The sequence below is a fragment of the Callithrix jacchus genome, chromosome 3 (genome assembly GCF_049354715.1).
Source record: "Callithrix jacchus isolate 240 chromosome 3, calJac240_pri, whole genome shotgun sequence".
In the NCBI taxonomy this organism is placed as follows: Eukaryota; Metazoa; Chordata; class Mammalia; order Primates; family Cebidae; genus Callithrix; species Callithrix jacchus.
The window spans coordinates 6,126,302-6,149,808 of NC_133504.1; the positions used below are offsets into that span (position 1 = coordinate 6,126,302).

The 23,507-nt window shown below is 40.9% G+C and overlaps 1 protein-coding gene across 8 annotated transcripts in view; it reads right to left on the minus strand.

The window, feature by feature from the left end:
• Positions 1-23,507, minus strand: part of SNX25 (sorting nexin 25) — a 159,190-nt gene that overhangs the window by 32,632 nt on the left and 103,051 nt on the right. For all 8 annotated transcript variants that reach the window (XR_013532756.1, XM_035292529.3, XM_078366136.1 and 5 more), the window contains 3 exons: positions 13,365-13,546; positions 4,421-4,552; positions 1,092-1,364 (listed from right to left, as the gene is read on the minus strand). Coding sequence is in view for 7 of the 8 variants with exons in the window: in XM_035292529.3 (XP_035148420.1) it covers positions 1,092-1,364; positions 4,421-4,552; positions 13,365-13,546 (587 nt within the window). In the remaining variant the exon portion in view is untranslated. The remainder of the gene's footprint in view (positions 1-1,091; positions 1,365-4,420; positions 4,553-13,364; positions 13,547-23,507) is intronic.

Sequence of the window (23,507 nt, forward strand, 5' to 3'; positions counted from 1 at the left end):
CAAAGATTTTTAACTGACAGGATTATGGCCATTTCACAGATAACTACCCCAAAACATCTACAGATGGCATTACTCCTACAGTCAATCCAAGACCAGAAAACTCTCCATCCCCTCATCAGCAGGAAGTAGCCAGAAAGAACATACTGCCCCTTGTCCTTTTTCTATCTAGAGTCTGGATTGACAGAGCAGGAGCACCACCATCTTGGATAAGCACTGCCATTGTAAAGATCCCCTTGATCAAAACTGCTTAAATCAAAAGGGCATCAGCCTAATAGCTAAGGTCAGTATGATCATGAACCACAAATGACATTTCCAACCGGAAACATTCCAACCCTAAGATAAATCCCTCCCTGACCAGAGACAGGGAGAGATTACCTCCCCTCCAGCCAGAGAGATGTCAGGCCAAGATAACCTCCCCTCCAACCACAGACATTCCAACCCTGCAATAAACTTCTCCTCTACACAGAAACATTCCAAGTCTGTAAGAGAGACCGCTCCTAACCGAAATTGGCCAGAAGCCCCTCTCAGATTCATTCTCCAAATAAACCTGTCTTTGACTGTTGGGCTGCTTTATGTGTTTCTTTCCTTTCTTTAACTTTTATATTAACAAGCTGTCTTTTGGAGCATTTTAATTTCTTCTGACTTCTTTCAACTCCAAAATATTTCCTATAACTCCTCCCACATTCCTTACTGTTCCTCATTTTTTCCCCATCCCTTCTCTTCCAGGGCTAGACTATAGTTCTGCTCATTTTCTTAGCTGGTCTAAGCCATAAATATCCCACCCCACAGACTTTCTGCCTTCACTTTTCCAGAGCCAAACCAGGGGTGTGTCTAAAACAGACAGAGGGCAGGAGGTCTGTGACTCGGTGCCAGCAGGAGGGAACATGTAGGTCAGAGGATAAAAGGGGAAAAAAGAAATACGTAAGACCAAAGGTAACAAGGTTATTAATGCTTGTTTTTTATTCTATTTAAGGTCCTGTGTATTGAAAGATGAAGATGTGTATCACATTTGGCTCACACAACATGCACCCACCTACACATATTTAAAAGCTTATCCACTAAAAAGGAGCAGAAAGTTAAACGTGACTCACCATCTCATCCTTGTTGGAAATCAACTGCGAGGCATGTTTCTCTTCCTCTTTTATCAACAATTTCTCATACAGGTCACTGACAATAAATGAAGGGTAATACCTATCCTTTAGGGTCTCATAAACGTCTCCCTGGATTTTGCAGAACACTTCAATACCTTTATTTCCTACAAGACACTGCTGAATTTCTTTGTAAAGCGATTTTTCCACAGATATTTCTTTGCTCTCCACAAAGAAATTCTGATAAATTTCACCAACTAATTGCGGAATTTCATTCTGAAAAGACAGGAAGATAAAAAAAGAAAAGTAAGACATATCGTCTCTGAGAGAAATTATTTTCCTCTGAATTCTTTGTATTTGAAAGTCAGAAGAAAGACATTTAAGATGCACCCTGGTATTTAGAGTTTTGTGTCCATATTCAGGGTCAAGGGGAAAATGTCAGATCCTGAAAAAAACAACTGGTTCCTTGAATGAACATGTTGGACACGCAGCAGCTGCAGCTTCTTTTAAACACTGGAGGCGGTGGGGGAAGAATAAGACCAGTTCTCTCCCTGCAGTAGATTCCTTTCATAAATCTCAATTCCACAAGAAAAAAATGTATCAGTTAATATCATTTCTTATCCCAGAAAGAGGTAAATATAATAATTGTGTAACTCAAAAAAAAACAAGAAAAACACTCTTCAGAATGACCATTTCAGAATGATTATTTCCTAGTCGTGCTTTATTAGACAGCTTTGTCTTCAGCAATGGGCCTGGGTCATCACCAGCCTATTTCAGAAATGCAAAACATCTCTCCTGATTAATAAAATCTTTACAGTTCCTCTAAAGGCATTTCTTTAACTCTAGGAATGTTATGCAAAGTTTTCAAAGAGTAGTAAAGGGCAAAGACATACAACTTAATGACGTAACTACTTTAACATACATTCCAGAATGTTTACATCTAAATCAATGTTGCTAGATCAAAATAAGGCTATTTAGAATTAGCTATATGCTCTTATAATCCCATTGAAATTTTTCAAATTGTCTTTCATAGTTTAGGAAAACTCTTTTTTTTTTTTTTTTTTTCCCGGAGAAAGAGAAAGGGGGAGAGAGAATAGGAATCTTCCTCTATTTCCCAGGCTGGAATGCAATCTAAAAATAGGTATTAAAAACCTCTTTTATGTCGATAATTGTGCTTAATAGCAGAAACAAGAAGGAATAAGGAAGAAAATAACAAACAGCCAACCAATATTTCATTTAAAAATGCTATGCAAATGCTGAAGAGTGATTTACTTCCAATTATGTGGTCACTTTCAAAATAGGTGTAATGTGATACTGAGAAAAATGTATGTTCTGTGGACCTGGAGTGAAGAATTCTATAAATATTCACTGAGTTTACTTGTTCCAGGTCTGAGTTCTAATCATAGATGTCCCTGTTCATTTTCCATCTCGTTGGTCCCTCGAATAGGAAAACTCTTTAGATTGCTCTTTACAATATTCCTTTGAGAGCAACCAGAAGTCATTTGGAATCAAAACTGGTGATTAAAATGAATAACAGAGTTGGTAAATACAATACTGGGTAAAAACGAGGTAATTTGGGGCTTGTAAATCAACAATAAAGACATTCCTAGGAAGATTGAAAGATACTGCAGGGCTGGATTTAGTTCCTTAACAAGTATAAGTTGTGACTAACAATACATTGTAAATTGGCAGTCTATTCTAGCAACATTATTATGTGAACGAGTCATTCAATGTACAAAATCCTTTTGGTGCCTTCCCCTGCCCCCCAGATGGAGTCTTGTTCTGTCACCCAGGCTGGAGTGCTGTGGCGTGATCTCATCTCACTGCAACCTCCACCTTCCCAGGTTCAAGCAATGCTCCCACTTCAAGTAGCTGGGATTACAGGCGTGCATCACAATACCTAACTTTTGTATTTTTAGTAGAGACGGGGTTTCTACTAAAATCCAAAATACATGTTGGCCAGGCTTGTCTTGAACTCCTGACCTTGTGATCCGCCCACCTCGGCCTCCCCAAGTACTGAGATTACAGGCGTAAGCCACTGAGTCCGGCCTCTTGGTGCTTATTTTAATAAACCTCTCACAGTAATATATACTAGTCACATATGTCATATGTTATAGATATTACTGTGTACGTTTATGGACATATATACACATATACAATTGTCCCTCGGGATCTATGAAAGATTGGTCTAAGATCTCCTGAAGATACCAAACTCCGAGGACATTCAAATCCCTGATATAAAATGGTGCAGTGTTTCTGCATATAAGCTACTCATAAAGTACATGAGTATTCTCTCATACACTTTAAATTCTCTCCAGATTACTTATAGCTAATATAATGTAAATGCTCTGCAAATGGTTATTTTGTATTCTTTGAAAATAATGACAAGGAAAAAGGTCTGTACATGTTCAGTACATATGCAGTTTTTTCCCCCAAATATTTTCAGTCGATGGTTGGTTCAATCTACAGATAGAGAACCCACACGTAAGGAAGGCTGACTGTATATATAAAGAATATGTACATATAATTCTTAAACATATATTGCCAAATGCAAAGTACAATGCTGATTACTGGGTTCTTCATTGTAAGATATGTACCCAAAAATATTTTTATTTTCCTTTAGTCATATTTAAATTAAAATACAAGCTGGGTGCGGTGGCTCACACCTGTAATCCCAGAACTTTGGGAGCCCGAGGCAGAAGGATCACCTGAGGTCAGGAGTTTGAGACCAGCCTGGCCAACTTGGTAAAACCCCGTCTCTACTAAAAATACAAAAATTCGCTGGGTGTGGTGGCACGTGCCTATAATCCCAGCTGCTCGGGAGGCTGAGGCAGGTCAACGGCTTGAAGTGGGAGGTGGAGGTTGCAATAAACCAAGATCGCCCCACTGCACTCCAGCCTGGGTAAAAGAGTGAGGCTCCGTTCAGAAAAACAGACAAAACAAAAAACAAGTAAAAGGCAAAGTATAAAACATGCATGTTATGATACTATAAATGGCAAGATTAAGAGACTGAAGGGCAGTGACAAGACCAAATTCATTATAACAGCAATGTGAATATGTATATGCCTTTTTATAACGTGTAAAAAAAAATAACCCAAACTAAATTCAGTCTCTTGGTACATTTATAAATCCTTTTTTCCTTGACTACACATTCAAAAGTGTCATCCGTAAAAATATAATGTAATTTTATTTGCTATTATGGGCTAGAACATAATGTCATTATATTTATTTTAAAACATTCTTTTATCTTAAGAAAAACAGATACACTGCTTCACACGCCAAGTTTACATCAGCTGGTGATTAATATTCCTTTCAGCCTATGTATATACTACCTTGTTAGCGTTCTTTAAATGTTCCACAGATTCCCAAAAACTAATCAGAGCTCTCTTGTCCATCCTTTCCATGTACATTCCAAAGTGCTCTCGGTAGAAAGTATTGGCCAAGATATCTTCAAACTGAAGAATCTATTAAGAGAATTTAAGAAAACGTTTTTTAAAATCTGATTTTAATTGTCAGTTTGCTTTAACTTCCAATGAACTAATTTCTACATTTAGGGTAAAAATGTATTTTTTAAAGGAATAAAGTAAAATTTTGTTGTAATTTTTAAGTTCTGGGATAGTTGTGCATGATGTGCAGGTTTGTCACATAGGTATATGTGTGCCATAGTGGTTTGCTGTACCTAGTGACCCTTCCCTTCTAGGTACCCTCCCCTTTCCCTTACCCTTCAATAGGCCCTGGTGTGTGATGTTCCCCCACCGTGTCCATGTGTTCTCATTGTTCAACTCCCACTTCTGAGAACATGCAGTGTTTGGTTCTGTTCTTATGTTACTTTGTGGAGGAAGATGGCTTCTAGCTTCATCCATGTCCCTGCAAAGGACATCTCATTCCTTTTTATGGCTAGGTAGTATTCCATGGTGCATATGTACCACATTTTCTTTATCTAGTCTATCACTGGTGGGCATTTGGGTTGCTGCCATGACTTTGCTACTGTAAACAGTGCTGCAATAAACACAGGTGTACATGTGTCTTTACAGTAGAATGGTTTATATTCCTTTGGGTATATACCCAGTAATGGAACTGCTGGGTCAAATGGTATTTCTGGTTCTAGATCCTTGAGGAATCGTCATATTGTCTTCCACAATGAATGAAGTAATTTACATTCCCACCAACAGTGTAAAAGTGTTCCTATTTCTCCACAGCTTCACCAGCATCTATTGTTTCTTTACTTTTTAATAACTGCCATTCTGACTGGCATGAGATGGTACCTCATTGTGATTTTGATGTACATTTCTCTAAAGATCAGTGATGTTGAGCTGAAAAAATGCATTTTTTACGGTCGGAGTCGATGTAATATAGTACTCCTGGTAAACGGAAATATCGCTTACTACATTTTAAATGGAATAAAGTTTACTGAATATTCAAAATGCACACATTGAAAAAATACTCATTTCCTATGAACCATTCACTCATTCAACAAAGATTTATTTGGCATTGCAAAAGACCTGTCTCAGATACTTTTCAATCGGTTTAGAAGTTTATTTTGCCAAGATTAAGGACATGCCTGGAAGAAATAAACACACAGTCACAGAAACAGTCTGTGGTCTGAGCCTTTCTCCAAAGAGGACTTTGAGTGCTTCAATATTTAAAGGGAAAAAGTGGGCTGGAGGGGAGAGGAGGAGGGTATGGTAATCCACATGTTGTAAGCAAAAGGAGCAGGCAGGGTAATAGTCAATTATGCATTCCTCCGGCACTCAGTACACCAGCACTTTACAGGAGAATAAGGCAAACAGAGTAGCTACCCATGGAGATACTTAACGTTTTATCTGTCAGCTCTCTGCCTAGGAACAAAAGGAAAGGCAGCTTCCTGCATGAATGGACGTTCAGCTTAATTTTTTTCACTTGGCATCATGAATTAGGGTGTCGAGTTACCTTCCTTTCACAGCATCTACTTGGTATCAGGTACAGTTCTGGGAAATGAAATATAAAAGTCTCTGCCCTATCAGATGTATATTCTATACTAAAAGCGGGAAGTGCCAATAATGGAGAAATTGAAGAGAAATTTATAAAAGACCATTCACATCTAATAGTTTCACATTTTTGTTTTCCATCTTATTTTTATATGGCTGAGGAATCTACAAATAATGTTATATGTTGGTTTATGATACCATATTCATTAAAAAATCTTCCGTAAGCATCCTTTTAATAGGCCCATAAAACTCCTCTCTATGTGAGGAGGGAGACCCAGGCATTTGGGATTCCCTCCCCTTCTGTCACCCACTGTGCATCTCAATAAAATAGAGAGCAGGCCAGCTGGCCCCTCCTGAATCTCGTTTCTGAAAACAACAGGCTAGGCCTTGGGGAAACTCTCCAGAAGGCACTATTTTTACTTAAAACAAGATCAAATCAGAAACCTTTTCACATGTGAGTCCTAAAACTATGAACCTAAGATTCTTCCATGTGTAACATCTAAAGTATAAGCCTATATGAAGGCTGAACCTCCCTTTGTTAGACGAGCTTGGCAGTTAGGCACCTATGCCACCTTGCTCCCAGCTGAAATAAATTCTTTCCTCCTGTATTCGGTGTCCGAGAGATCCTTTCCCGTGGCCGCTCCTGCTACATATGGATGTACCATCTACTTCTTTTGTTTACTATTCTGAATACTCAGAGGAAAAGAAAAAACAACCTGTCTGAAGATACAGAAGAAACAATGGAGTATGGACTGGTGTAATAATAGAAAGCAGATGACCTTCATAATTATTCATGACTCAGTTAATGAGGAAAAATGCCTCAAATTAATTCACTTGGAATTTAAGGCTGATATTCTTAGTTCTGAATTAGTAATAAAAAATTACATGCAATTAGAACTCAAATGCAATTAAAGAAAAACTTAACATTTTGAAATTCTTAATATTATGACAGTTGGCAAATTTTCAGAAATGTTACCAGTAAGATCTTTCTCAAATCAAGGGCATATGACACTCAAACCCAACTCCTCCAACACCAACAATGGGCCAGCCCATTGCTTAATCTGTTTTGTGGGCAAAAAGGGATAGACTTTTTTTTTCCTGAGAATGATGCAGTATATCCGTTTGTTTACTTTTCATAATGCTTCCAGCAGAGGGTCCATTCAGATTTTCCAGTACCTTTTTTTTTTTAATTTTACTTCACGTCTGGGATACATGTGTAGAACATCAGGTTTGTTACATAGGTATACACGTGCCATGGTAGTTTGCTGCACCTATCTACCCATCATCTAGGTTTTAAGTCCCACATGCATTAGGTATTTGTCGTAACGCTCTCCCTCCCCTAGTCCCCTACCCCCTGACAGGGCATGGGTGTGTGATGTTCCCCTGTGTCCATGTGTTCTCATTGTTCGTCTCCCACTTGTGAGTGAAAACATGTAGCGCCTGCTTTTCTGTTCCTGTGTTCATTCGCTGAGAATAATGGTTTCCAGCTTCATCCATGTCCCTGCAAAGGACATGAACTCATTCATTTTTATGGCTGCATAGTATTCCATTGTATATATGTGCCACATTTTCTTTTTCCAGTCTATCATTGATGGGTATTTGGGTTGGTTCCAAGTCTTTGCTATTGTAAACAGTGCTACAATAAACATATATGTACATGTCTTTATAATAGAATGGTTTATAATCCTTTGGGTATATCCCCAGTATGGGATTGCTGGGCCAAATGGTAAATCTGGTTCTTGATCCTTGAGAAATTACCACCGCACACTGTCGTCCACAATGGCTGACCTAATTCACACTCCCAGCAACAGTGTGAAAGCATTCCTATTTCTCCACAGCCTCACGAGCATTGGTTGTTTCCTGACTTTTTAATAATCACCATTATAACTGGTATGGATAGCACCTCATTGTGGTTTTGATTTGTGTTTTTCTAATGCCCAGTGATGATGAGATATTCTTCATGTTTGCTAGCCACATAAACGTTTTCTTTTGAGAAGTGTCTGTTCATATCCTTCATCCACTTTTGATGTTTTTTTTCTTGTAAATTTGTTTAAGTTCCTTGTAGATTCTGGATATTAGACCTTTGTCAGATGGGCAGATGGCAAAAATTTTCTCCCATTCTGTAGGTTGCCAGAGCAGGGATTTTCTAACAGCTCCTGGTACTAATTTAAGGACATGGATGTCCTTTACTACAGACCATTAATATTTGTTTTCATAAATATTTCCAACCAATAATATTCAGTTTACTAGCTGTGGAACACTGTAACATTTCTCTTTATGTAAACTCTACCAGAGAAGCATTTTGAAGCACAAAATTCTAACTGTACATGCTCCAAAGAGAGTTGAAGGATCCCACATGGATTTGGCTAGGGAAGATGGGCCAACAGCTCCAGCATCGGCAGACAGGGCCAGGACACACTCGCACGCTCAGGCTGAGTCCTGGGCTGCATTACACAGGATTCACTTTGGATACACCTTGGATCTATCTGAATAAGTAAACTGATATGCAAACTGTCCTTACAGAAAAGAGCTGCCATTTACTGCCACTGATTTCCAAACTCCATGTACTCTTATTTCTATTTCCTCTTCAACCTTTGTTTTAACTCTTCCTACCATCTTTCCAGTTTGGGGCCACTGGTGTGGCAGGGGTGCTACCTTGCAAAAAAAAATAAGGCAACACAGCAGACTTTTTTGTTTTCAAAATAAAGCAAGATCGGAAGCAAACAGTGTGCAGTTAAAGTTGCTCAGGCTTTGGAGCTGGATATACGTAAGTTTGATCCTGACTCTGCTACTTCCCATTCTGTGAGCTGTATGTTACTCCATCACTCTGAGCCTCAGTTTTTTCACCCATAAAATGTGAATACCACCTAATTTACAGGTTGTTCTGAGACTTACTAATAATAACTGTTCTGAATCATGAAAGACAACAATACAAACTAATCAGAAGGAGCCTGAACCAGGAGAAAGAGAAGGCATCCGTAAGTGCCAAAAATCAGAATAGTTAAGAGGTCACTTTCTAATTATATAAATATGGATAAAAGGATTAGCAGTGATTCTCAACTGGGGTCCAAAGAGAAATTACAAAGAACACAAAAAAGTTTTGTGGGTGCACCACTGCACTCCAGCCTGGGCAACAGAGCAAGATGTTTATTATCTCGATTGTGGTAATGGTTTCACTGAATGTATGCATATGTCAAAACTTATCAAACTGTACACTTTAAATATAAGCACGGTATACTGCATGTCATACCTTAATTAAGCTGTTTAAAAAATAAATATTCCATTGAGCCTAATAATAGCACTGCAAAGAAATGAAGTAGACACTGTTTATACGGAGGACCCACTGTCGGCAGAACAGATACTGACGTTACCTTTGTGAGTTACAGACTGCTGGATCTGATTTACTAGAGTATTTGTTAAGGACTTTTCTGTCAGATGTCATGAGGGACACCATTCTGTAGTTTTCTTCCCTCTAGTTTGGTATCAGAGAGGATGGTTAAGATCGGTATTATCTCTTCCTTACATATTTTATAGAATTCACTAGTGAGGCTGGGCACAGTGGCTCCCATCTGTAATCCCAGCACTTTGGAAGGGCAAGGAGGGTGGATCACCTGAGGTCAGGAGTTTGAGACCAGCCTGGCCAACATGGTGAAGCCCTGCCTCTACTAAAAATGTAAAAATTAGCTGGGCTTGGTGGTGCATTCCTGTAATTCCAGCTACTCCAGAGGCTGAGGCAGGAGAAGTGCTTGAATCTGGGAGGTGGAGGTTGCAGTGAGCTGAGATAGCACCACTGTACTCCAGCCTGGGCAACAGAGCAAGACTATCTCTAAACAAAACAAAACAAAAAAAAATCACCAGTGTATGATCTGAGTCTGGAGTTTTGTGGGAAAGTTTTAAATTATTATCATTTTCTTCAATAAATTGTGGGTTACTCAGAGTTTCTATTTCTTTTTGAATCAGTTTTGGTAATTTGTGTCTTCCAGGGAATTTGTCTATTTCATTTAAATTGTCAAATTTATTGGCTTAAAGTTGTCCACATTATTCCCTAGCATCCTTTGAATGTATATAGCATCTGTAGTGATGTCCTATTTCATTCCTAATAATGGTAATTTGTATCTTCTCTCTTTTCTTCCTTCTAGTTATTTTAGTTTTTATAGCTTCTTTTAAATTTTTTTATTTTTTATTTTTTTTTAAAGAGGGGAGTCTTATGTTGCCCAGGCTGGTCTCTAACTCCTGGCCTCAGGCAATCCTCCTGTCTTCACCTGTCAAAGTGCTGGGATTACAGGCATGAGCTTCCTCACTGGGCCAATTGATAGCTTCTTAAAAGACTGGATCGCTGATTTCGTACCTTTCTTCTCTTCTACTATAAGCATTAAAAAGTACAGTTGACCCTTAAGCGACATGAATTTGAGCTGCACAGGTCCACTTGTACGAGATTTTCTTCCACATCTGCTGCTCCTGAAACAGAAGACTAACCCCTCTTCTTCCTCCTCCTCTGCCTAGACAACGTGAAGATGATGCGGATGAAAACCCTTATGATGATCCACCTCCACTTAATGAGCAGTGAAAATATTTTCTCTTCCTTATGATTTTCTTAATAACATTTTCATTTTTCTTTATATCTCACTTTATTGTAACAGTACAATATACAATACATATAACATGCAAGATCTGTGTTAACTGACTGTTATTGGTAAGGCTTCCAGTCAATAGTAGGATATGAGCAGTAGTTAGTTACATGTGGATTTTTGCTCAGGGGAGGGTCAGCACTCCTAACTCCTGCACTGTTCAAGGGCCAACTGTGTATAATTCCGCTAAGTGCTGGTTTAACTGCACAACATAGCCCACAAATAACTGATATACTGCATTCTCACTCCCTTCAAAATCGTCCAAATTTCTCTTATGATTTCTTCTTCAATGGAAACCTTACTTCGATATACTATTTCCAAATATTCTGGAATTTTCCAGATCCTCCTATTACTGATACAACTGAGAGGGAGTGTTAACATTTCCAACTATACTTGTGGATTTTTTTCTCATTTCTGTCAGGTTTTGCTTCATGTACACTAAAGCTTTCTTTATTCACTGAGAGCATTTGATTATTATATCTTCCTAATGAACTGACTTCTTTATCGTAATGAAATGTTCTTCATCTCTAGTTACACTCCCTGTTCTGAAGTCTATTTTGTGACATTCACAGCACTACTCTAGATCTCTTACGTGCAGTATTGGCATGGCATGTCTTTTTCCCTCTTACTTTCAACCTGTCTGTGCCTTTATGTTTAGTTTCTTATAAACAACATAAAAATGTCTTGCCTTTAAAATATTCGCTCTGAAACTTTTTTTTAAATTGGAGGATTAACCTAATTTGGAAGTCTCAATTCTGAAATAAAGTTAATGGTAATTCTTCTGGATCAGATACGATTATGTCATAGTAAAAGCATTCTTCCCACTCATGAGGACATCAGAATGTCCCCAAACTAACCAAAGTCTTACCTTTCAAATTGCAATTGACCATAACTATGCAATTCCGTCTTACCTTAGCCCTCCTTCCTGAAAACTAGAGGAAATGGTTTTACTCCAAGGATAAATTATTGCAAGAGAAATGAGTTTCTCTGTTCCTGAATGTCTGAAAAGAACGAATCAAAATGGATCTGGCACTCTGGATTAAGTCTACTTCTAGTAGACATGCCAGACAGACAACCTGTGCTGCAGTCCCACTGAGATTTTCCTACACCCCAACATCTAAAAGCAGAGCATCTTTTGACCAGGTAGCAAGCCATTATGTACTTCTAGGTATTTATCTCATATCTCTACTGGATCACTTACCTTTTTATTTTATAGTTAGGTGGGCTCTTTGAGAGCAGGGATTCTATCTTATTTATTTTTAATCCTACTATCTAGCACTATAACCGAGACATCGTGGGCCCTCAGTAAATGTCCGCTGAATGAATGAATGAGACATAAGACAAAGACATTAATCTAAGAGGCCAAAACCAAAAAGCTAAGGACGAGGTGGAAGGGGGCAATATTCAACTTGTCAAATCTACCGTCTCTCTGATTCACCAAAATGTTACATTTCCATTTGCAACACAAAGCCAATATCTCAAAATTTTTATTTACTTTTATTTTATTTTGCTAATAGCAACATAAACAGACCTCCTGTGGTTAGACAATCTCTTTATAAAAACAAGAGCTCCTCGGAGCTGCGCCACTTGTGTAAGATGCTGTAGAACCCTGGCCTATGCTGGGGCAGGCCCTTCCCGCAGAGGCTCTAACAGAGACTGGCCAGAAACAAGAAAGTCAAGGCTTATCATTGGAATAGGAGGGCCGGGGACGTCACACATGAGCAGCTGAAGTCAAACTGAGAGCTAAATAGGAAAGAATCAAAGACTGAAAATCAGAACGAGTGAGGTTAGAGGCTGTAGCTTGAGTTAAATTAGACCAATGTTGGCCTCTTTGTGGCTAAAGGACACATAACAGGAGAGGAGTCTGGCATCTGCCGTGAGGTCCTATTCCTTCCCATTGCAAAGCTAAGCTCCTGAGTGGGTAATGGGGCTGGTTCCTTCTATCTTAGTATGCTCCAGGTCTTCGGAGACAAGTCTGGTTTTTCAGTTAGGACAGGTGCTGAGGTAAGACTAAAACACTTTCCTGAGCTCCGTGATTTTAAGAGCTTGGTATCTACAGACAGTCTGAAGTTTTACAGCAAGAAAACAGTCAAAAAAGATGTTATGGTTCAGTAAGAAAATACTCAAAATTTGCAAACCAACCAGACCTGGGTTTTTATCTAGTTCTACCTTTTCCCATCTATGTGGTTTTAGGCAAGTTACTTAACCTTTTTGCAGGTGCAAAAGGAGCTAGAAGATCCAAAATAACTCCATTAAATCCAGCATTTTATCACCTGAAGAATGAAGATATCAAGTGGAAATTTCATAATATTGTGGCAAGAGTTAAGTAAAATAATTTAGAAGATGCCTCCTACTTCACAGGTGTTATTTCTATCTAATTGATAATGGGAAACTTGATTGGACTCTTGTAAATATACATATGCTTTTCGGGGAGGACAAAGGGAAGTTGGACAAATGTTCACACATGCACACACCCAATGCCTGTCTATCATACCTATTACCACCCACAGAAGTCAAGGACACCAAGGAATATAGCTCCTTGACTCATAAAGGAAATATGTGAGTGTGTAGCTATGGTATACATGTCTTAAGTTCAATACCACAAAGTTGAAAGTCTTTATATGTGGTTCTATCAGCATTTATAATAAACTTGGTAGGGTCAAAACAAGAAACTGTTCTACCTTCTGGGTTTGAGATGCCTCTCCCTCATCCAGGGCCCCATCCTCTTGCTGGTCATAGGCAGGGCCTCCCAGGACTCGGATTCTCTTCTCACACTGCTTCTTTGCCACAGTCAGTTGGTTGATGTACCTCTTCATGTTTCTGGCCCTCAGAAGATCAGCTTTCATTGCCGCTGTTTCTTTACCTTGAATAGGAGTGAGGAACAGTAGCCGGTCAGAGGTCAAGGCATGAAAGGACACACCAACTCGGTGTCTGCCATGGGCATTCTGAACCAAGTGCATATTAAACAAAGTAACAGAACAGAATCCACAATAAACACATATGCATACTCACAAATACAAACGCCAATCGTTTCTAAATTTAATTTCTAAATATACCACTGACAAATGATACCCAAGGGTAAAACATTGAAAAAAAAAAAAAAAACCTCTGTACAAATGCACTCACAAATCTGGGTATTTTTTAAAATCTTTATATGAATGTGTACATACACATACTTACTCATAGGCATGTACTGAGTGCTAGTTATGTGTCAAGACACTGGCTAGGCGTTTCAGACTGAAGACCAATTGTTGGCCCTCATAGACCTTTTACAGTCTAGCAAGTAAGAAATCCAAAAAGAGCACAAGCACCTATAACACGGGCTGTAACGAAAATGTGCAGACACCACTCAACTGTTTAGCAGGAGATTCAAACTCAGGCTTCTTTGAGGAAATGATATTCAAACCAACATGAATAACGAGTATGGCAGAAAGTATAGCTAGTGTGAAAGTGAGAAACAGGCAGGAAGGAGAACAGAGCTTTCGGGGAACTGAAGGACGGCTGTTGGAGCAGGTGCAGAAAGAGCTAGAAGATCCAAAGGAACTCTGACGCTGGCAGGAGCCACAAGGTGCACAGCCTTTCAGGCCAGAGAAAGGACTCTGATCTCTAGCCCAAGAGTACTGGAACACTTTTAATGGGTTTTAAGCAGGAGTGTGCCATAAATGGATTTGTATCTTTAATGATTACATAGGAAGCAGGATAAAATATAGGTTGGAAGAAGGACAAATGCTAGAAGGAGGACCAGCTGGAAGACCACTGCAGTACAACTGAGGAGGGAGATAATGATTGCCTACACCAGGGTTACGGCAGGCCAGTGGAGAGGACCAGAGGGTTTCAGGACCCAGAGACTGGCTGGGCAGGGTAGAGGGCAGGTTGCTGAGGAACAAAAAGCTATGAAATATGGCTCCCAGGTTTCCAACGTGAGCAGCCAAGGGGATGGTGGGGCCAATTACTATAGAATTGGCCTAGGAGGGGATTAAAAAACTATGGAGAAAAAGCAGGTTCATGGAAGATGCTAACTCAACTCTGGACAATGTGGCAGATGGTATTTTCCAAAAATGGCTGCAATGTCTTCCATGTCACGTGATCTTTTTACAATGCCCCTCTGACAACCTCCCTCTGGAAAGGAGAATGCGTGTTTCCTTTTCTTGAATCTGGTTGGCCTTATGATTATGACGAAGTGATGCTATGACTTCCAAGCCTAGGTCGTAAAAGACCAAGGACTTGGAGCTCTGGGTCACCACGTAAGTGGCCCACCTGCCCCGAGGCTTCCATGCTTTGAGGAAGCCTAAACCATCAATCCTTGCAGAGATCTATATGGAGAGGAATCATGGCTCGCTCCCCAGAGCACATCTCTGGCTGAGATCTCAAGCCCATATTCAGCAGCGCCAACAAGGCACCGTGTGAGAACACCATCCTGAAAGTAAACTGTCCTGCCCCAGTCAAGCCACTCCAACTGATGTCACGTGACACAGAGAAGAGTCATTACTCCCAAACCCTGCCCAGACTGCAGCTTCATGAGCAAAATAAATGACTGTTGTTAGAGACACTATGTTTTAGGGTAGTTTGTTAGCCAGTAAAAGACAAAACAGACAAAACAAGTCTACAGCCTTCCGAGCTACCTAAGAGGAGAAAGTCTGCATTTCAGAAACGTTCAGCTCTGGGACAGTAAATGACAATGGGAGTGTGTGAGACAACTCAGGAGGAAACAAACAATCCCAGACACAAGTGAGGTAAACCTTACCCTTAAGAGTAAAAGGGAAGAGACACTGACAAGGGAGGTCGTGAACGCATCCTCATAAAAACAAGGGTTTATCTCTTTATACACTGCTACATCCCCAGCACCTACAGTGGCTGGCAGCACAGAAGACACTCATTAAACCAGGCGAATGGATCACAGAATTTTCAAATGCTACATTTTGCTAATATGTATCAGGTATTGTGTTCTTTCTAGAATCTGGGGCTGAGAAGGAAAACAGGATGAGAGCATCCTCAAATCCTACTCGCCAAGGACTCCTATCTGGCTTCTAACCATCCCACCACCAAATCTGCTGCTCTCAAAATCACTAGTGACTCCCAGGTCAAATCCGGTGGAGAGTTTTCAGGAGAGTCTACAATCAGAGTTAGGTTAGAACCTGGCTCCGTTACTTACAAGTTATGCCACCTCAAGCAAATTTTTCTTATTTAAAACCAGTAACAGTGGTTTGTTTCCTTAAGTTGATATATCATTTAAAACAAAAGCAAAAAACTCATACAAAATTAATTTTAAAAACTCATAAACATGGTCGGGTGTGGTAGCTCATGCCTGTAATCCCAGCACTTTGGGAGGCCGAGGAGGGTGAATTACCAGGTCAGGAGTTCTTGAGACCAGCCTGGCCAATACTATGAAACCCTGTCTCTACTAAAAATACAAAAAATAGCCACATATGGTGGCAGGCACCTGTAGTCCCAGCTACTCCGTAGGCTGAGGTAGGGGAATCGCTTGAACCTAGGAAGTGGAGGTTGCAGTGAGCCAAGATCATGCCACTGCACTCTAGCCTGGGCAGCAGAGACAGACTCTATCTCAAAAAAAAAAAAAAACTAAACATTGAGCATTACACCTTGTAGAGAATGGCTGGCTGTGTATATACACCTGAAGGCAAGGGCTGAGGTGAGGGAAGGCATGTTTTTGTTCTGTTTTAAATGGGAGAGAATTCAGCTGGTTCTAATGCTGATGAGAAGAAGTCAGTTAAAAGTAGAGAGGTGTGGCCAGGCATGGTGTCTCACACCTGTAATACCAGCACTTTGGGAGGCTGAGGCAGCAGGGTCACTTCAGGGCAAGTGCTTGGGACCAGCCTGGGCAACATAACAAGACCCCATCTCTACAAAAAGTTTTTAAAAAACTTGGCCAGCTGTGACAGTGTGTGCCTGTAGTCCCAGATACTAGGAGGCTGGGGAGGGAGGTTCACTTGAGCCTGGGAATTTGAGGCTGCACCAAATGATGATCTTATACTCCAGCTTGAGCAGCAGAGCGAAATAAATAAATAAACAAAAGTCGAGAAAGGTGACAGACAGGAATGGAATCCAGGACACAGGTGGAGAGATTGGAGATCAGCTTTGGAAAAAGGCCACCTCCTCCACTGTAGTAACATGGGAGGCAGAGAAGGCAGATGCTGGATCTGAGGCAGTTTGCAGACGTGGCTGGAAGCCAGAGCAGTTTGTTCATATGGATTCAGTTCTGTCCAAGTAGAGAGCAAGGTCGTCTGTACAGAGTGAGGAGGGAAGACTGAGTGATCAGAGGCCTGAGGAAAGGGGGCAAGTGTGGAATCTCTCGTGCAAAGCAGATGTGTTCAGCAGGACTGTCAGGAACGCTCAGGGCCCAGAGGACTGCTAGAGAAACACAGTGTTCCTCTCTAGGCATGGTAACTACCTATCTGGGCACACTCTCTGGAGTCAGCCCACACCCGGCTTAGATTTGGAACTACCAATGAGAAAAGAGCATTTGTCTTGTTTCTCTTGGTTCCCCTGAGTGCAGGCTAAGTAATGTTTTGGACACCCCAGACCTCCATCTGGTTCCCTAGGATGGTCATGGCCTCTCTCAAGTCCCACTTAGTCAAATGTGCAAATGCATAACACAGTACTCGGGAGGCTGCACATACTAACTGAAAAAACTAAGACACAGTACCATAAAACATTTTTATTAGAAGTAGCTTTTCAAGTACTTCACACAAAGGCCACAGGCAGGCCTCAGGTCAATACATGACCTTGTTCAAGATGATCTGTCAGGTATTATCGGCCATCTTTCCATCCCATTTTCATTAACTTCAGTTAATGATTTCTGAACTTGTGTTACGCTTGGCCAACAGACAGGCCCTGCCCAAAGAACTCACTAATTTAGCATTTATCTCAACAGGGAAAACAGTATTTCAGACACTCCTTTGTAGGATCATAAAGGTAAATGTAGTTGGTCCCAAAATTAGTCTGTTACAAACTAAGATGTTTTGTGGGTATACCTAAGGAAAATGCATGCTTGGAAGACCTAATTTTCCAAGAAAATTTTTACTTTTTAAATAAATACCCTCAAACTTTATATTTTGTGTATAACATTTAAGTTACTCTAAAAATTCAGGGACAAAAGTTGCCTCATTTATAAAACATACCTAGACCCTCAATTTTAAAACATGATAATAAAGAGAGGGAGGTACAGGAGGAAACTGACACCCATTTATCAACCACGATATTCTTTTCACCCAAAGAGAGATTAAAAAGCCTTTCTAAAAGGACAAAACCTAGAAGAAAATTTTAAAGAGAAGTAAGAAGAGAATAAACCTTCCCGAAAACCCAGCTGCAAGGCAGGAAAGAATATTCTGGTGTTCTGCTTGAATGTGGCTTGCTCAGGAGAACTGCGTTCCGTTTGCTAATGCACAATACAATGCCATTGTCTGGTCACAAAGCTTGTTGCTAACAAATGCAACAGCCGCTTGTTACTTAGACAGTTCTGTTTATTTTTGCCTCAGAAAACGAATGCCACATTCAGAAGTAAATGGCTATAACGTGAAGCTCATGCATCCCATGCTTCTGGCATGCAAAAATCCTTGTAAATCCAGTGATGCAGATGAATACATTTCTTTGTGGCCTTAAAAACCCATTCATCCAAGAAATATTCACGTCGAGAAAAGTATAGGCAAGCGGGTGTGTGACAACACCCCGTGACCCAGCTCATGTCAGAGTTACGTGGCTGTTTCTCTACAGAGTCTTAAGTAGTAACACTGCGCATTGTTAGAAACTGGGTTAATCACACACCATTTAATCTAGCTTTAAAAAGAAGCGGCCAGTGAAACATGGGATGGCAGTGGGTCTTTAGTGCCAAGACAATTACACAAACGATGTTAGGTTGGTGCAAAAGTAATCGCGTTTTTTGCCGTTAAAAGTAACGGTGAAACTCGCTATTACTTTTGCATTAACCTATAATATTCCAAAGCAATTAGTTCAAATATTTACTGTTTGTGCTCCTAGACAGTCTAGGTTCTACTGAGATCAGAGCAAAAGGAAATGGGTTAATTTGTGTTCATTTGATGAAAAAGACATTTAGATTAGGCATTAGGTTACAAAGACATTACAACAGACTTACGAATAACATCACAGAAATGCTTTCTGCTACAAATCCCCTGCCCATGATATAATTCTTCCAAACAGGTGAAGTGGCTTCCAAACAGGTAAAACAAAAACACCAATATTTAATGACAACTGTTAGATGCTATTTCTAGTAAGGCAGCAGAAAGCCAAGTAACTTAAAGTCCAAACCCATGACCCCAGATATAGTACAAATGGATTAAAATGGCACTGCTGTGATTTTCAGGGGTAAAAACAAAACAAAACACCAACGGTAGAATACTTTCCTTCCCTCATAACATGCTATCGTGTTCCAGGGCATATCATGATGGCAGCACCCTCAGCGGCCTCACTGAGGGATTTAATGGGTAATATAGGGCAAGGTTTCTCACCCTCAGCACTACTGACATTTTGGGCAGGATAGTGCTTAGCTGCGGGGGTTATCCTCTGTGTTGGAGGATGTTTGCCAGCATCCCTGACCTCTGCCACTAGATGCCAGCAGCATCCCTTCCCCCAGAGATGACAACCAAAAATGTCTCCAGACTACTGTCACATGTCCCCTGGGGAACAAAACTGCCACCTCCTACCCTCCACGTGGCCCCATTTAGCAGTGCTGATACAGAGGTATAATCTGCTGCTCTAACAAGGAGGTTAGAGCAAACAGAGGACAAGGCCACACCCTTCCACCCCTTCCCTCACTCCTCAACATGGGTTCTCTTCTCTCCTCTGCCCAGGATGCTCAGGTCTTCTTGTGGGATGTAGGCAACTGAGGTGTGGAATAGACTTCTTCCCTAGAAAATGCTGGTCCTCTACTGCTCAACTGTGCACACTGACAGACTAACCAGCCTTTGAATCTTTCTTGTACAGACAAATAAAAGTTTTAGGCTGAATGTGGTGGCTCATGCCTGGAATACCAGCCTGGGCAACAAAGCAAGACTCTGTCTCTATTAAAAAAAAAAAATTAAAAATTAGGCGTGGTGGCATGCACCTGTAGTCCTAGCTACTCAGGAGGCTGAGGCAGAAGAATCACTTGAGCCCAGGAGGTTGAGGCTGCAGTGAGCTATGATCACATCTCTACATTCCTTTCTGAGCAACAGACTGAGACCATGTCTCTAAAATATAAATATGTAAACAGAAGTTTTACTAAATCCTCTTGAGAGAAGGGTTCAAGAAATAGGTATCTGTTTACTTAGGAACCAGTCAAGATTGGAGGTGAGGAATGGTACTTGACCTGAACACAAAGCTGGCAGCAATTCTCAGCAGTTACCAATCATCGCAAACTTCTTCGAAATTATCTAGAAATCACCTCAACGGTTGCTAAGGAACTAGAAAAAAATATTTACCTTACTTTTCAACCAGAGGCTGGTATGTCCTTTTTTAAAAGAACAAATAGGATTCTCTTACCACACTAAACACCTGTGATTTCACAGCCTAACGTGTCACTCCACTTCAGTGGAGAGTATATTTGAGGAATCGCAGAAATCGTACAGGAGTTGATGGCGGAACCGCTCACTTTATGATGGAGGAGACTGCAGAGACGCACGGACTCTGTGCAGCCCGGCCAGGCTGTGCCCACCGCAGGCCCTGCCTTGCCTTCAATGTCTTGGTGCTGGAACTCCTAGCATTCCCATTGCTTTAAGGCCCTCCAACAAGCTTGCAATGTATTTTTAAAGGAATAATATAGCAATTAAATCCACATATAAAATTACAAGCAGAATCCCACTCCCAAATTGGCACTGACTTGAGCAGATTTGAGATATATGCCCGGAACTCAGATCTGACCCATACGATGTTTGTTGTGAGCATGGCTCTCGAGAGTCCAGGACAAAACTCAGAAGACTTGGGCTCAAGTTCTGGATTTGTGTGTTACTAACTAGTTCTATTCAAACCAGGTAAGTTGTTTAACATCTCTGGACGTGAGCTTTATTTGTATAAAATGCAGGTGTTAGAGTCTATGAGGACTGACGTTCTCCTGGGGGAGAGGGCGAGTAGAGTTGGTTAAACTCATGAGACTATATGACAAGTGCAACAGAAATGCCCGAGCCTGTAGTCCTTCAGGCAGGGAATGGATGGGGCCAGGCGGTGACAGCAGGAAAGAGACAGCAGGAGGTAGTGCTTGAGGTTCAGGGACTGGGCAAGGCAGAACCCTCGCAAGAGCTCTTGGGGCAATGGTAGGGAAACAGCCCAAGACCTGGTCTTAGTCCACTCAGGCAGCTGTAACAGAACACCATAGACTGCACAGCTTATGAACAGCGGACATCTACTCCTCGCAGCTCTGGAGGCTGGAAGTCCACGAGCAAGGTGCTGGCAGAGTCGGCGTCCCCCTACCGCATCCTCACGTGGCGGAAGGTGCGAAGCAGTGTCCGAGGCCGCTTTTATAAGGGCACTGAGAGGAAACACCAACTCCAACCGCATTTTTCCTTTGCTCTCACACCACAACAATCAACACCGAAGACTTCTGCAACCAAACGTGTGGAGGTTCCCCCTGACACACCAAACTAGTGCTGGGTGTCCTCTAATTCACTTCTGGTGCTCTCCACTTAGAGACAGTGCCAGATCCCACAGTGGGGGGGGCTCAGTCCCCAAGATTGCCCCCTACAAGACACTAGTTGCAAGTCTAGCCCTTCAGAACTTCTGACCAACCCCCTCTGAGTTTGAGTTCATTATGTACGGCCATGAGGAGTCCTAACAGAAATCAAGAGCTCAGTTTATCCAGGATCCAGACGGGGGGGCTTTGAACGGCGAGGAAAGAGACATTAGATATAAACTATAATGGATAAGGAAGAGTAATCTAGACAGAGTGATATTGAGAGGAGAATAGCACTTCAAGAAGAAGAAACAAAATGTGAAAAGAATACAAGGCAGGAGAAATCAGGGTGAGCTCAGGAAGTAAGTTCATGTGGCCGGAGTGCAGAGACAGGGTGGAAAGGCAGGAGATGAAGCTGAACATACAGCCAGTGACAGAGGAAGCAGGACCTTGGATCGCATCAAGGAGTCTTCATTATAAGAAAAATGGGAAGACGACGACGAGTTTCAAACACAAAGATGACATGATAAGCTATGTATTTTTAAAAAAATCACTACGACTTCAGTATAAAAAATATGTCATTTGTTCATAGAGGGAAAGAAGTGCATGCCAGGAGATCACTTAAGAAGTTACCATAATAGTTCATGAGGGTGACTGGTGGTGTTCAGAAAGGGAATAGAACAGAGTTGTATGTAGGTGGTCCATCTGTATGATAATAATGCACTGGAGAAGGAACCAACAAGGTTGACTCAGGTTTGTGACTTGTATGAATAGATGGTGTTATGGACTGAATGTGTTCCTCGAAAATTCATCTGTTGAAACATTAACTTCCAGTAAGACAGTATTAGGAGGCAGGGACTTTGAAACATTTAGACGAGATGAGATGAAGGTAGAAGCCCCATGATGGAATTAGAGGCCTATTCCTGGAAGAGACTAGAGTTCTCCTTCTCCACCCTCCACCCCACCAGATGAGGATATAGCAAGAAGGCCATCTGCAAACCAGCAGGAGGGCCCTCAACAGACACCAAATCTGCCAGTACATTGATCCTGGACCTCCCAGCCTCTAGACTGTGAGAAATAAACATTGTTTAAGCCTCCCAGTCATTGGCATTTTGTGACAGCAGCCTGAATTGACTAAGACAGATGGTGATACCATTCGCTGAGGCAAAACATTGCAGAAGGTGCCCAGCTATGTGACACTTTGTGTGGACATTTTCACTTAGAGCCACTTTTGAGATATCCAAACAAAACTGTTGAGATGGCAGAGGTTAAGGAGGAAGGTACAGAATCTCTGCAGACAGAAATTTTCAGTCTTCAGCATAAAGATAAGGGAAAGGATCAGAGTAGGGCAGTGCTACCCAACATAACCTCTGTAACGATGGAAATACAAAATGCACCGTCCAATATGGAAGCCACGTGTGGTTACTGAGTACTTGAAATATGGCTGATGTAACTGGGGAACTGAATTTATACTTACTTATAATTATATGTAAACAGTAACATGTAGCTGATGGCAACTGTATTAGGCAGGTATGAAATAATTAGGTATAAAACAGTCAGAAACAAACCCTGTGGAACTCCAACATTTAAAAGCTCAATGGAGTAAGGAAAATAAGCAGAAAAACAAACCAACAAACAACTACAGTAAGACAGGGAGCGCCAGCCCGGGCGAGTGGGATTTCAAGACGACTGGGTGGTCCGCAGTGTCAAATGCCGCTCTAAGGTCAAGGATGAAAACTGGAAAAAGCTCATTGAAATTGGCTGGTTAGACAAACCAAAACCCCTTGTTCGTGACCAACAAGCAGTTGATGTAATCAATGGTGAGCTTTGGGCCTCAGTCAAAATGTGGCCCGGTTTGAATGATAAGGGCAGAGGCAAGAAAATTTTGTGAGCAAAGTAAAACTTCAGGGACGAATTCTTTCAAACTGTTTAGTACTTGTGTTTTCTGGAAAGAGCTTTTCCTCTAATTATACCTAACGGAATTTTGTTGCTCATAGGACAAAGACCTGACTTAGCTGGTCTCAAAAAAAAAAAAAGGTTTTTGTTTTTTTTAATGATTTCGTTTATTTTCCTCAGAATTAACTGTATTAAAATTAAACAAGCTGAGGCACCAAAGACTTTTAAAGTCATAATTTATTTAAAAGACCAAAATTCCAAAAGAAAAAGGCCACCAAGAAAAAAATCAAATTAAGGAGAGAGAGTAATG